Consider the following 12,595-nt stretch of genomic DNA (forward strand, 5'->3'; position numbering starts at 1 on the left):
AATGCAAGTCCTGAACAGTCCTTTGGAATGAGTTTTATTGGGCACCAGCGGCTCTTCTGTGTGTTGTTCTTTTACTGCCACTGGATTTACAGTCTGAACAAAACTGTGACAGATCTTGTTCGACGTACCAACTGAATTCATGCCGACATCGTATCTGTTTTCCGGTTGTACTTCAGTCTCTAGTGGTTCTTCCTATGGGGCAGAACAGAATGACTTAACTTCTAAACGTAACTAATCATGTTATGAGCCTATAGTAGCATTATCAAATTCATAACCCAGTCAACAATTTGATCTCTCAGTAAGCTACTCATGATGTGGTCAGAATGTGTGGGTCACGGTGAGCTAAAAGTGTAACCACACACCACACTCACTGCGTGCTCATCCTAAGGTCCCATTGTGAGGTCACTGCACGCTCACACTAAGGTCACATCGTGAGTTCATAGCACACTCACATTATGTTGTAATTTCGCCATTATCTAAAATTCCTCTATTACTGATCAGTCATATCTCAAACATTTACAATTGCATTCTTTATGTCCATTAACAAAGAAAATCAAACAAATCTTTTTTTTAATCAGTTTTCTTGTTTATTTTGTTGTCTTTTCAGTCTGGTGTTGGCATTGGACACAAAAATTTCTACTTGGCGTAAACATTCAGCTTCTGGTGTAGTTCTCGTGACTACTTTTTGCTTCTTCACTTCGATTTCATTCTGTTTTTGAAAAGACTTGACACATCCTGAAACACAGAGAGCAATGGTTTAATGCCGTATAGTTACTAACAACTACTGCTCTTGACATTACATTTACAGTACTGTATACACAAACCTAAACTTGTACACTTACTCGTCAAACATTTCAGGAGCACAGGCGGCAACACCTTCTTCCCGTCTTTCCCCGTCCGGTTGTACAGACAGAGAACGCTGTCCGCCACAATGCTTTTTAGACTCTGTCTCACTATCTCACCTATATTATAGCTGCCGTGGGTTTGGATGAGATAGTTTATCTGACAAAAATACAGAATATTACTAGAATTAAAAGACAATAGTAGCCTACTTCTGCATTTTATTTACATTGATATTGGCTGCACACTAAATAAATGATTGATGAAACTGTCAAAAAATAAATAAATGTGTTTGTAGTAGTACTAACATAAAGCTCACGATAGGTTCTGTCCTCTTCTAGCCTTTGACAAAAGGCTTCAAATGTTTCACAACTGGAGCACTGTTGTTGTTCAAAAAGTTCCTCGAGAACATCATCATCTGCCCGCTTTAGGAAAACAGCTTTCATTTTTGCAAAGTCGTTTATGATGAAAGTTTGTCTCTCTTCCAACATTTGGATATGTTGAAGCATCTTCGTATTCAGATCTGAAATATTTTCATAATCAGACTCTTATTCACCCAAAGATGTTTTATTTCTTTAGAACTAAATAATGTGCAAATGACATATCACATACCAAACATTTGCTCCAAGGTGACTTTGGATTGTGGTTCCTTCTCTGTTATTGAAAATGTCATGAGGTCAGTTAAATTGCACTTTTTGTAATCAATAAAAAAATTCCTAATTGTTTCATCCACACAATGTATGTCAGAAATCCCATACTGGAGAAAGTATAACTCACCTGAAGAAGCAGAGCTTTTGGGATTTTCCTCATCGTTTACCCCACTTCTCTGAAGAGTATCTGTGATGCAGATCGTGCAGATGAGACAAAATTACTTTGTGAATGATAAGCATGTGGGTTGTATTGTTTCACCAGAAAACAGTGTATTCCTGGCCTGAGCTTAAATAACTTTTAGCAGGGGTTTCAGTCATCTCATTCAGACATTCACATTCAATTGAAATAAAAAAAGTATGGCTGCGACTAACGATTATTTTTCGATTAATCGAGTGATTATTTTTCGATTAATCGAATAAAAACCTAAAAATGAACTCAATTTGAATGGTCACTTATTATAGCCAAATTAGGCACTAAATTAGAGTATTTACATTTAGAAGTGTGCTTAAAAAGTGCAAAAGCCAAACACTACTAGAGTTTTACTAATGTCATCTTTTTATTTTGAAATGTTAAGCCTTAAATAAAAATGTTTGTGCAGCTTTTAAATGGTAAAACATCTTTAAATGTCAAAATAATAATAATAAACAAAACGTATTGAGTCTACAGGGATGTGCTGGTGGATAAATTTTGCCACAGATTAATAAACTCATTTTAATCTAACTTTAGACCGTGATGAGTATTAACATTATTCGTTATTAATAAAACAAATAAGCCATATAATATGAAAGTGATATACATGCGCTGTTACACTAATAAAACCTGGATTCCTGCTTACTTTAAAACATGCTTATATAATATTTAATATGCTTAGTTTTTGGTTCATTACTATTTTTTAATGAAAACCTTACAAGAATGAAACTTTTGTCCTGTCATTGTCATTGTGCTGGCAGGGTTGCCAGATCTGCGTAACAAAACCAGCCCATTCAAAATGTGTCCAAATGGCTATTCACAGCCCAAATACCAAAAACTAATTAACCAAATCCCTCTATCTCTAACCAGCAAAAAAAAAACATCAACCTGGACATTTCACAAGACTTTTTAAAGATCCAAAATAAATCTTTGGTGTCCCCAATATGTACATATGTGAAGTTTTAGCTCAAAATATCATATAGATAATTTATTATAGCATGATAAAATTGCCACTTTGTAGGTGCAAGCAAAAATGTGCTGTTTTTGGGTGTGTCATTTTAAATGCAAATTATCTCTGTACTAAATGGCAGTGGTGTGGTTGGATAGTGCAGATTAAGGGGCGGTATTATCCCCTTCTGACATCACAAGGGGAGCCAAATTTCAATGAGCTATTTTTTCACATGCTTGTAGAGAATAGTTTACCAAAACTAAAGTTTTTTTCACATTTTCTAGGTTGATACAAGCACCGGGGACCCAATTATAGCCCCTTAACATGGAAAAAGTCTGATTTTAATTATATGTCCCCTTTAAAAAAAAGCCCAATTCAGAACTCAGCTGAAAAGCGGCAAACCTGGCAACGCAGGTCTGCTGGTCGCAGGGTGAAAAGAAGCGCCTGATAAATGTGCAGCTCGCGTTAGATGAAGACAAATGATGTATACACACCTTCACAGGAAGATGTTTCTGAATTAAGGTCACTTTCATCACAAGTCTTCTTTTGACTTTTTCTCTCCTCATGTAGTTCCACAACTGCAGGATCTCTCTTTGAATAAGAAAGTGATTCCTCTGCTGCTGAGACCCCAGTTGTGTAATCTGAGATATACTGATTTGCTTGATCATAGTCTCCTGTAAGTGGGAAATATATTTATATTTAATTATGTGTATAATTGTGGCAGCTGTACCACAAATGATGGTCTAATAAATTTGTTAAAGACTATTTACATTTTCATGATTTCAATTTTACAAAAAAACCCACAAATTATTGCAATGTCTCCAAAAGGTGGTCCAATGATCTTCACAATATCATAAACCTTCCAGTTGGGCTTTGGTGGAGAATTGTTTTTAATGTTTAAGAGTGATGATGTCCATCGACATTTTAATGTTCCTTTGTCTTCAAAAATCCAACTGATTGGTACGACAGACGTCTGTCCATCACAGAATACACAAATTCGATACTGAAAAAGACGCACAACATATGAATCACAGTCTTTGGATCAAAATCATGTAATAAAATGCAATATATCACAACAAAACCCATTAATGACTTACATTACATTTGTATTGATTGAACCACTGGACGAGGAATAAAATACAAACCTTAAGATGTCTGTACTGTTTGTTTAGTAAAAACGTTAATAAAATAATAATGTTTAATAAAGACATATTTAAGACATTGTTGTTTTATTCATGTTCTCATATTTATATATCAAGTTCTGATGTTAAAAGCACCAGTGTTGTTCAAGCGGACGACGACTTCTATTCTCTTCATTGTGTTTGTTTTTGACTTAATTGCTCGCGTCGCCCCCTGGCGGTTCAAAAAATAATGCGTCTCACCAAACGGACGAGGCGTTTATAGTTGACGCGCTCGCGATCCGCAGAGGTTTGCGTTGGCGGACCAAAGCGCGAGTATAAACAAACCTTTACACCGTTTATGGGCTTTCCTCGATTAAAGCAAACAGTTTTACACCTTTACACGTTATCAGTTTATTAAAGGGGACATGTCACAATACTTTTTTAAGATGTCAAATAAATCTTTGGTGTTACCAGAATAGATATGTGAAGTTTTAGCTCAAAATACCATAGAGATCATTTATTATAACATGTTAAAATTGCCACTCTGTAGGTGTGAGCAAAAATGTGCCGTTTTGGGTGTGTCCTTTAAAATGCAAATGAGCTGATAAAATGCAAACACTGATCACAATAATGGTGGTTTGTTGCAATTGAAACTCAATTGTGTTGTGAATTATTTTCTCTCTCTCTCTGCAAGTGTCAGTGTCGTGGTTGGATAGTGCAGATTAAGGGGCGGTATTATCCCCTTCTGACATCATAAGGAGAGCCAAATTTCAATGACCTAATTTTTCACGTGCTTGCAGAGAAGGGTTTACCAAAACTAAGTTACTGGGTTGATAGTTTTCAAATTTTTTAGGCTGACAGAAACACTGGGTACCCAGTTATGGCACCTAAACATGACAAAAGTCAGATTTTCATGCTATGGCCCCTTTAAGCATAATTGGTGTAGGACTGTGCATGTAAATGCACTGAATGTTGATGACAGGACACTGAATTGGACACATCGTGAGGTTTATGGACTAACCCATCAATACTAAAAGAAATCTCTATGTGATCGTATTTTGAAGTGTTTTGCTCAGAGACAGTATGCTTAATACCTTCTTTTATTCCAAAATATGTGTATTTGCCACCTGTCAAAAACAACAATTTACACTTCAATTAAATTTTGATTAACATTGCTAAATGAGTGCATAGAAATTTTATAAAGTTAATCTGTACCTGATTTTTCATTTATTATTAAACTGCCAGAATGAGGTTCTTCCATCTGCTGGGACGTCAACACAATGTTGCCTCAAAATCTTGAGGTCAGGTTGATATTGAACTGCAGTGCCCACTCAAACAGCTTGTTGTCTTTAGCTCTCTCACTGCTAACATCCATAAAATAATTTTGTCTATTAACTTCATCCCATAGCACTTGGTCCTGCATATTGGTTATGTTAATCCGTTGTGATTCTAAATCACACTGATAAATATCAAAGTTCTCTGAAGGAGTGTTCACTATCATAAGTGTTTATTTTGTTTCTGAAAAGCCAAAATTTTCTTATTTGATTTTTTAAGAGCTCTTTGTGGTGGTCTTTTCAATGCCTTACTTTTTGTTTCCCAATCCTAACAGGTCAAAAGAACTTCTATATTAGTTAACACTCTCCCCGCCATTGACAAGTTTTTACGGCAATCCATATTTCCACTACTTAACTTATAAAACATTGAAACATGCACTAATCCGAAAACAGTAAAAACTCCATGTTTTGATCAGCGCTCTGAATCTGATCTCTAGCAAAAGTCCTTTCAATTCAATTATTTTGTCTTTTTGCTCAAAATTTGGTATTTTTGAAGAAACCTATCCATATTTGAAAGGTAATAAATAAAGAACAAATGAAGATAGAATAAAACATCTGTTCTTTCATCTAATATATTGTATGTTTATATATTTAAATAGGGCTGTCACAATTATGAAATTTGGCTGACGGTTAATTGTCTAATAAATTGTGACGATTAATTGCCTGTTTTAGGGCTTTGGCATTTATGACGATTAATTGTCTGTTTTATTCCTTTGACATTTAATTAGGGATGCTTAACGACTAATCGCGATCAATCCATAGCAGAACAAGAGCTTTTGTTTACATCATATATGTGTGTAAACTGTGTATAATAAATATGTATATATAAATATGCATACATTCATGTATAATTTTAAGGAAAACATTTATTTATATATTAAAGCTCCAGTGTGTACTTTTTTTAGTTAATTCTTAGCAAAAACCCATGTTTTCTTCCAAAAGTATGTGCTCATTCATGTGTAATTACTTCCACCCCACTAATCAAAGTATTCTCGTAAGTGTAGAATCTGCTATTTAAAATACATACGATCGAGTCGCTCTCTGGCTGAATCCATGTTGTGCCTCCATCTTTGAAATACATTCGCCGACGAGGGACATTCCTGAAATTCAAGCTCCGCCTTTCGCGCTTTCAGAGTACACTCAAGCTGGCCGCGAGCTGAAGCCTACGGAGGTTGCATGTGTAGGCGGTATACGTCATCAAGACAGTCTTATTTCAGAATATTAACAATTATAAAGCTGACATTTATTCTTAGTTAATTGTAAATTGATGTAATATGCTTATGACTTGCGAATGTAATGCTCAGTTAATTTAAATAAACAAGGCTTGATGACGTATGCAGCCCGGATATGCGACCTGCGTTAGACTGAATCCTTCAGCTGCACGCCGTGATAAACCTGCGATCTAATGCTTTGAAAGCCTGTTGAAGAACTATTTTCGAGGACATTAAAACAAGTCGCCAAGGAAGCGAAACAGGGATTTTAAACGACAACGCGACAGGAAAAACATCAAGACCAAAGTCAATATTGGAGTTAGTTTTCCAAGATGGGGCTCAATGGACACTGAAGTTGCTAAGTTACTTTATATCTTCACCACGGGTAATTCAGCATATTCGTTTACATCTATACAGTCTATGTTGTAAACTTGAAGTTTTATAGTTCCTTGGCTAACTATAGCATGGGTATGCGTAACACTTGTTAGTGTAAACATGCATGTGGTTTAATGTCTTGGAACAGCCACACGCCGTCTCTCCGCCCATTTATGTAATCTGAGGTAACTGTTACTGAGATAAATGTTTTTCATCTTTTCTGACCTCTAACACAAACACACGGTGTACAGCGCTATTTTTAGCCTTTCATTGATAAAAGCGTCTGATCTGCGCGTCTTTCGTTTCATTTTACAAGCGTGTGAAAGTTGAGCGATCTTATTTCACCAATATCAGAGAAAGCTCTTACATATACACGGACATGTAACGTTTACTTAAACATAAGCATTGGACTCTGACATATTAGTTCGTGTCCATTTAAACCCGTCATTACTCTAGCTCATGATTAAATGACAGAGGGACTCGTCCACAGACCATCTCCTCAGTAATCTGAAGAGAAGCGGTCGAAAATGGACAAAAAGAGACGGATTTAAACACCAAGTGTAGACGTAATGTGTCTCTCTCGTCCACTTGTGATCTGATCGACGAAAACACATCTTAATACCAAGTTTAACAGCCCCTGTGATAATTTCCTCGCGTGGATGAAAAAGGAGTGTCTAAGCTACGTTTATGGTTGCTTTTTGTATGTGATTTTAAGCGGATATATACAATCAGACTTTTTCCACGTTAAACATAAATCTGTGTGCTTTGATGGATCACACGCAAATGACATTGCAAATTGTTCATTTTTTTCATTGCTTTTGCTTTGTAGCTACTGGAAGCCATGTTAACCTTGGCATGACACGGCCGGGCCACCGTACGAGTTAAAACGCGTTCCGAATGGGGGGGGCTAGAAAGTAATATTCAGTTGGTTGTCATATAGACTTTCACCGCTTGATGGGAGTAGATCCTACACAGTGGAGCTTTAAGTATATATATTTATATATAATATAAATTATACATAAATATACAAATGTATATACACATGTAAACATTTCTTTAAAATATTCATGCATTTGTGTGCATTTATTTATACAAAGTTATTATACACAGTTCACACACATATATGATGTAAACAAAAACTTTTATTCTGCTATAGATTAATCGCGATTAATCGTTAAGCATCCCTACATTTAATTTTGTTTATTCACAAAATAATTTTCACACATTTTTGTAATTATTTAAATTAAATATTTTGCAAGGTTTACCTGGCAGTAAATATTAACACATATTTAAAAGTAATTACTTTCCAGGGGTGATGGTCATTTGGCTAGTGAGCTACAAACTGAGTTTGAGACCAAATAAAAGGCTTAAAAATATATATTTTTTTACTTACTTTTATTTCTTTTTTAACAGTTGAAATCCATGGATCAATATCTTCATTGTCTACTGCTGGAGCAACAAAACCATTGCAGACATCTTGGTCAAGTTGGTCTTCAGACTTTATCTGGACTTCTGATATTATCTGGTCTTCATATCTTAACCGGTCCTCCAACTTTATCTGGTCTTCTGACTTTAATTTAGTCTGTGCCGATTCATCCTACATGGCAGAAAATACAGATGTGTTATTTGTAAAGACGTAAGAAGTTTTGATAAAAGGCTAACTTATAACTGGATAACCAGTATGAAGTTGAGACTGTATGTGAGGACTTACTGTTTGAAATGGAAAAGGAACTTCATAGCAGATCTCTGCCACCTCCATATCTTCATCTTTATCTGTGGACTGATGGTCATGGCTGGACTGAGATAAATTTCTCTCAAACTCCTAAAATCCATATATTGGATATAAAGCTATGAGTATGTTGTATTAGATGCCTGCCGACAGTTTAATGAGAATGACAAATCTGCAGTAAATAATCATTTAAAAATACCTCTGTTTTTAGTGCAGGCACATCAGTTAACGGCTCAAATTTTCGTTTTTTACTTCGAGCTAAGAGATCTTCACCACACACCCTAAATGAATGAGATTTAACTGGTTAACTGTATGACAGACTGTATTTAATGAAGCGTTTTGCAGAAAACTTACATTTTTTGAGTCCCATAACGCAGCATTAATTTCACAGGCATTTACTTTCCCATTTACACATTATTCTTATTGATTTTAATCTTTAATGTCAATTATCTAACAAATAATGTTAGCCAGGTAACTATCTTCACCTCTTCAGTAAGTAAAAAGCCAGCTCCGTGTCAGTCCTAAATCCATTTTCTTCTCTGAAGGTTCGCCACAGCGGAAAAGCGTCACCGATGTCGATTGTCGTTTTAGCATGCCGTCTCTCACTTTCACTTTTTGCTTGCATCCCTTCTGGGTTTTGAAGTGTCATTGACTTGATACCAGACAACTGTCCAGAGATCACCAAAAATGAATGATCGTTGATCTATTACAGAGGACAAAACATCATAATTTAGAAAAAACTTCCTTTTTCAATGAAACAAAACGTTTAGTGTGACTGCCATTTAACTCTTTCCTGCAATTGATTAATTAATTCCTCAACTAAGAGAAAATGCTTCGCTGCCAATGAGTTTTTAAGGTAATCAATTTTCCCGCTATTATCCACTAGGTGGCGGTCTTATGCTGAGTTTACACCAAACGCGTTTTGGGCGTCAAAATCGCGTCTACCGCGCCTAGTTTGACGCTTGAACACTTTGAATGCATTCGCGCGTGTAGAGCGGAGTAGACGCGCGGAAAAGCAAGCATATGACGCGCGTCCGAAGCAAAATCCGCTTCTTGTGGGAGGGGCAACTGCTGTGCGAGTGTCTGTTTGCAAGATGACTGATGTTACTTGTGCATTTACCAAGAGAGTTACCAGTTTTTAATGGGTAACCTTATAGGGGGGAAAATAAACAAACGGCGCGGGTCGATAAACGTCACGTGACTCAAACGTGAAGTGTGTATTACAACTTACCAGGTTGCCCAAAGTCCTTACTGACACTCTTCCAAGCGAGGTCCTTTTTATTCCTGTCTCCTCTATAGAAATAACAACGTGTGTCATATAACTTCGAGTGACTGCTTGAGTGAGTGACTCCGGGCGGGACTGCCATCACAGCAGCAGGCAGGCTCCTGATTGATTAACGCGGCGCGAAATTCCGCCAAAGTTCAAATTTTTCAACTCGGCCGTCAGCCGCAAATTCGCGTAAAGCGCCAAAATGCACAAAAGCACAATTCGCGCGTACCGTGCACAACGCTCTATTCGCGCGAGCTTCACGCGCGAATGAGGCGGAAACGCGTCTTCCGCTCCGCGCCGAACGCCTCTTCCGCGCCGCGGGACCTCCTGACGCGCGTCAACGCATCTGCACATTGACTTTACATTGAAATCACTTGCGCTTCACGCCTCTACCGCGGTTGGTGTAAACGCACCATTACGGTGTATGTTTTGATCATCGCTCTGAAAAATTATCTCAGTATTTTGCTAAAATTTTGTATTTTTGAAGAAACCTATCAATATTTGAGAGGTGACAAAATGAGTCCAAATGAAGATAGGATACGTTAAAATAATAAAAATGCTGGCGCGTGAGATGTGCATACGGATGTATAACGTAAAAGTACAAGAACATATTCATTTGCGTACGCACATGTTGTGAATTAGCCGGATAGTTTTCGCGAGAAGTTCAGTTGTGTGTATAATATAGGGGGGTTGTGAAGTTTCAGCTCAAAACACCCTACAGATCATTTATAATGCTATGTTAAAAATGACAATTTTGGGGGGAGAAAAACGCGCTTTTTTAGTGTGTGTGTCTCTTTAAATGCAAATGAGCAGACCCGTATCTAAAACAAGAACATTATAGGAATGGCGATTTGCAAAGATTTATAAACATATACACTTCAATACTTACTGGATTTAAATCTGGATGGCGGATGGTTGGTACTGATCCATCCTTAAGAATCAACTTTTTAGCAAAACCTGCTTTGTATTGACCCTCGTTAATAAAACAGTTTGATGTAAAATGATTTGCGCAAGCATAAACATATTTAGGTAAATCCAGGGCCGCGTTTCCTTTAAACATGAAATGAATCCACTGCGTCTTCAACGGCTCAGATGTCGGTAGTATATGGATACTCTTATGTTCATTCTTACATCCAACTACAGAACACCTACGAGACATTCTTCTCGGTATAACTCCTCTGGTGTGCATACAGCAACGGACAATGTGATGATTTTTAGTCCAAAATACCCCACAAATGACGTATTCACATACGACTCGCGACGCTTTACGCGAATAAGGGACTAACTTCCGGTCTCATGTAAACAAACGGTTTGTGTCAATCTCGCGTTCGTTTTGATTACCTATAGAGTAGTAAAGCATCGTTCATATCTCCAGAGTCTTTAGTTTAACCAGATTACAAAAGACTGACACAGCGGTACCACTTTCCGAAAACAGCCGAGCTGCCGCGAATGAAGAGTGGGCGGAGCATCTGCGTACTAGCCATCGTCGGTAATGATATGAATATAAAACGGGGGACAAAACTTTCTTAAATTAACTAAAGCTAACATTCGGATACAGTTATATATTTGATACATAATCGGAAAACGTAATGAATTACGCGAGTAATAACAATATCATTAATGTATGCACATTTTTCATTTGTGTAAGACTTATATTATGACACACACAGGACATCATCACATTATCTATGAATAACTTTTCATTCACTTTTCGTTAGTGTTGTTTACATTATATTATTATAAATAACAAAACAAAGACGTGAAGTTTTACTTACCCCTGCTGTTCCGCCCCTTGACCACAGTTTCCAGTGATGGTCTATCACTGGAACCGATACATATTTTAGTGTTAAAGGGGTCATATTATGAAACTTTTTTTAAGATGTAAAATATGTCTTTGGGGTCCCCAGAGTCAACCACGTGAAGTTTTAGCTTAAAATACCCCACATAAAATTTATTATATCAAGTTAAAATTACCACTTTGTATTTGTGAGCAAACATGGCCCGTTTTGGTTTACTAAAACTAAGTTACTGGGTTGATCTTTATCACATTTTCTATGATGATAGAAGCACTACGGACCCAATTATAGCATTTAAACATGAAAAAAAGCCAGATTTTCATGATATGTCCCCTTTAACACTGGGTTCTTTGGGATGCTGTACAAACCTTTTCCCTCATAAACAAAATCACGTTTCTTTGGTGACATTGTTGATTTCGTGATCTAACGACAAATCATTTCCGAGCAGGTCCTTGACTTTATCAATAGTCCTGGTAATAAAAAAATACTGCACTGCGTCATATTGGACTGTTTTGGACTGATGTCTCAAATTTCTGTCATACAAATTAACTTTATGATGCAATTGTTTCTCCTACAAGATACAAGTAGTAGAAGTACCATCCCCTTTCTTATATAACTTCTTATTTTACTCTGTAAGTATCATATTTATACAAAAAACGTGGGCTAAAGCCAAGCTAAATTGTGAAAATTTATAAAAAGAAATTAAACAATATGTAAAGACTACACAATATTAAAAACAAAAAAGACTTCTGTGTAGTTACTTTTAAATCTGTAACCTTGACACAAATTATTTATTTTTCGTTCATATACCCGTTACTTTTTCTTAGTACCTCTCTTATTGTTTAATTGTTGTAAGCTGTATATGTTTATACAAACTCTGTGCATATAATATACCATAAAAAAGTAATACTGGAAAAATTATTTTTCCTGTTTAAACGTATCTTTGATTGGCCGAGGCACAACCTTTAACACATGCGACCAGTGAAAAACATTGACACGCCCCCCTACGATCTGCAGCTACCAATAATAGCTGCTGACGACCTTCAGCATTCAGGAAAATTGTGTTATTTATTACTTATAAATACATTTAATTTTAAAATGAAGTTTAATTTTTACTTCTGATTCTCACT

The 12,595-nt window shown here is 36.4% G+C and overlaps 2 protein-coding genes across 2 annotated transcripts; both read right to left on the reverse strand.

Moving 5' to 3' along the window:
- Positions 1 to 564: 564 nt before the first annotated feature.
- Positions 565 to 3,324, reverse strand: LOC129426486 (uncharacterized). Its single transcript, XM_073864171.1, has 6 exons — positions 3,124 to 3,324; positions 1,618 to 1,677; positions 1,453 to 1,494; positions 1,149 to 1,363; positions 843 to 1,002; positions 565 to 735 (listed from the first exon to the last, which is right to left on the reverse strand). Exons 3-6 carry the CDS (start codon positions 1,457 to 1,459, stop codon positions 575 to 577), a joined length of 543 nt encoding a protein of 180 aa, XP_073720272.1. The 5' UTR covers positions 1,460 to 1,494; positions 1,618 to 1,677; positions 3,124 to 3,324; the 3' UTR covers positions 565 to 574.
- LOC141349110 (uncharacterized) lies at positions 1,654 to 11,127 on the reverse strand. Its single transcript, XM_073863879.1, has 8 exons — positions 10,559 to 11,127; positions 8,885 to 9,102; positions 8,599 to 8,680; positions 8,382 to 8,492; positions 8,064 to 8,267; positions 3,444 to 3,632; positions 3,124 to 3,303; positions 1,654 to 1,677 (listed from the first exon to the last, which is right to left on the reverse strand). Exons 1-8 carry the CDS (start codon positions 10,856 to 10,858, stop codon positions 1,654 to 1,656), a joined length of 1,308 nt encoding a protein of 435 aa, XP_073719980.1. The 5' UTR covers positions 10,859 to 11,127.
- Between the last annotated feature and the right edge of the window lie 1,468 nt (positions 11,128 to 12,595).

This window comes from Misgurnus anguillicaudatus, chromosome 25 (assembly GCF_027580225.2).
Source record: "Misgurnus anguillicaudatus chromosome 25, ASM2758022v2, whole genome shotgun sequence".
Classification (NCBI taxonomy): domain Eukaryota; kingdom Metazoa; phylum Chordata; class Actinopteri; order Cypriniformes; family Cobitidae; genus Misgurnus; species Misgurnus anguillicaudatus.

Bases quoted from the DNA above. Each gene is read 5' to 3' on its own strand.
- LOC141349110 (XM_073863879.1), bottom strand. From the start codon at position 10,858: ATGCACACCAGAGGAGTTATACCGAGAAGAATGTCTCGTAGGTGTTCT. The intron at 9,103-10,558 runs GTAAGTATTGAA...CCTCTGTAATAG, and splicing joins GCCATCCAGATTTAAATCCA to ATCAACGATCATTCATTTTT. The intron at 8,268-8,381 runs GTAAGTCCTCAC...TCTGCCATGTAG, and splicing joins TTCCTTTTCCATTTCAAACA to GATGAATCGGCACAGACTAA.
- LOC129426486 (XM_073864171.1), bottom strand. The intron at 1,003-1,148 runs GTTAGTACTACT...TATTTTTGTCAG, and splicing joins GAACCTATCGTGAGCTTTAT to ATAAACTATCTCATCCAAAC. The intron at 736-842 runs GTAAGTGTACAA...TCTGTGTTTCAG, and splicing joins GCTCCTGAAATGTTTGACGA to GATGTGTCAAGTCTTTTCAA.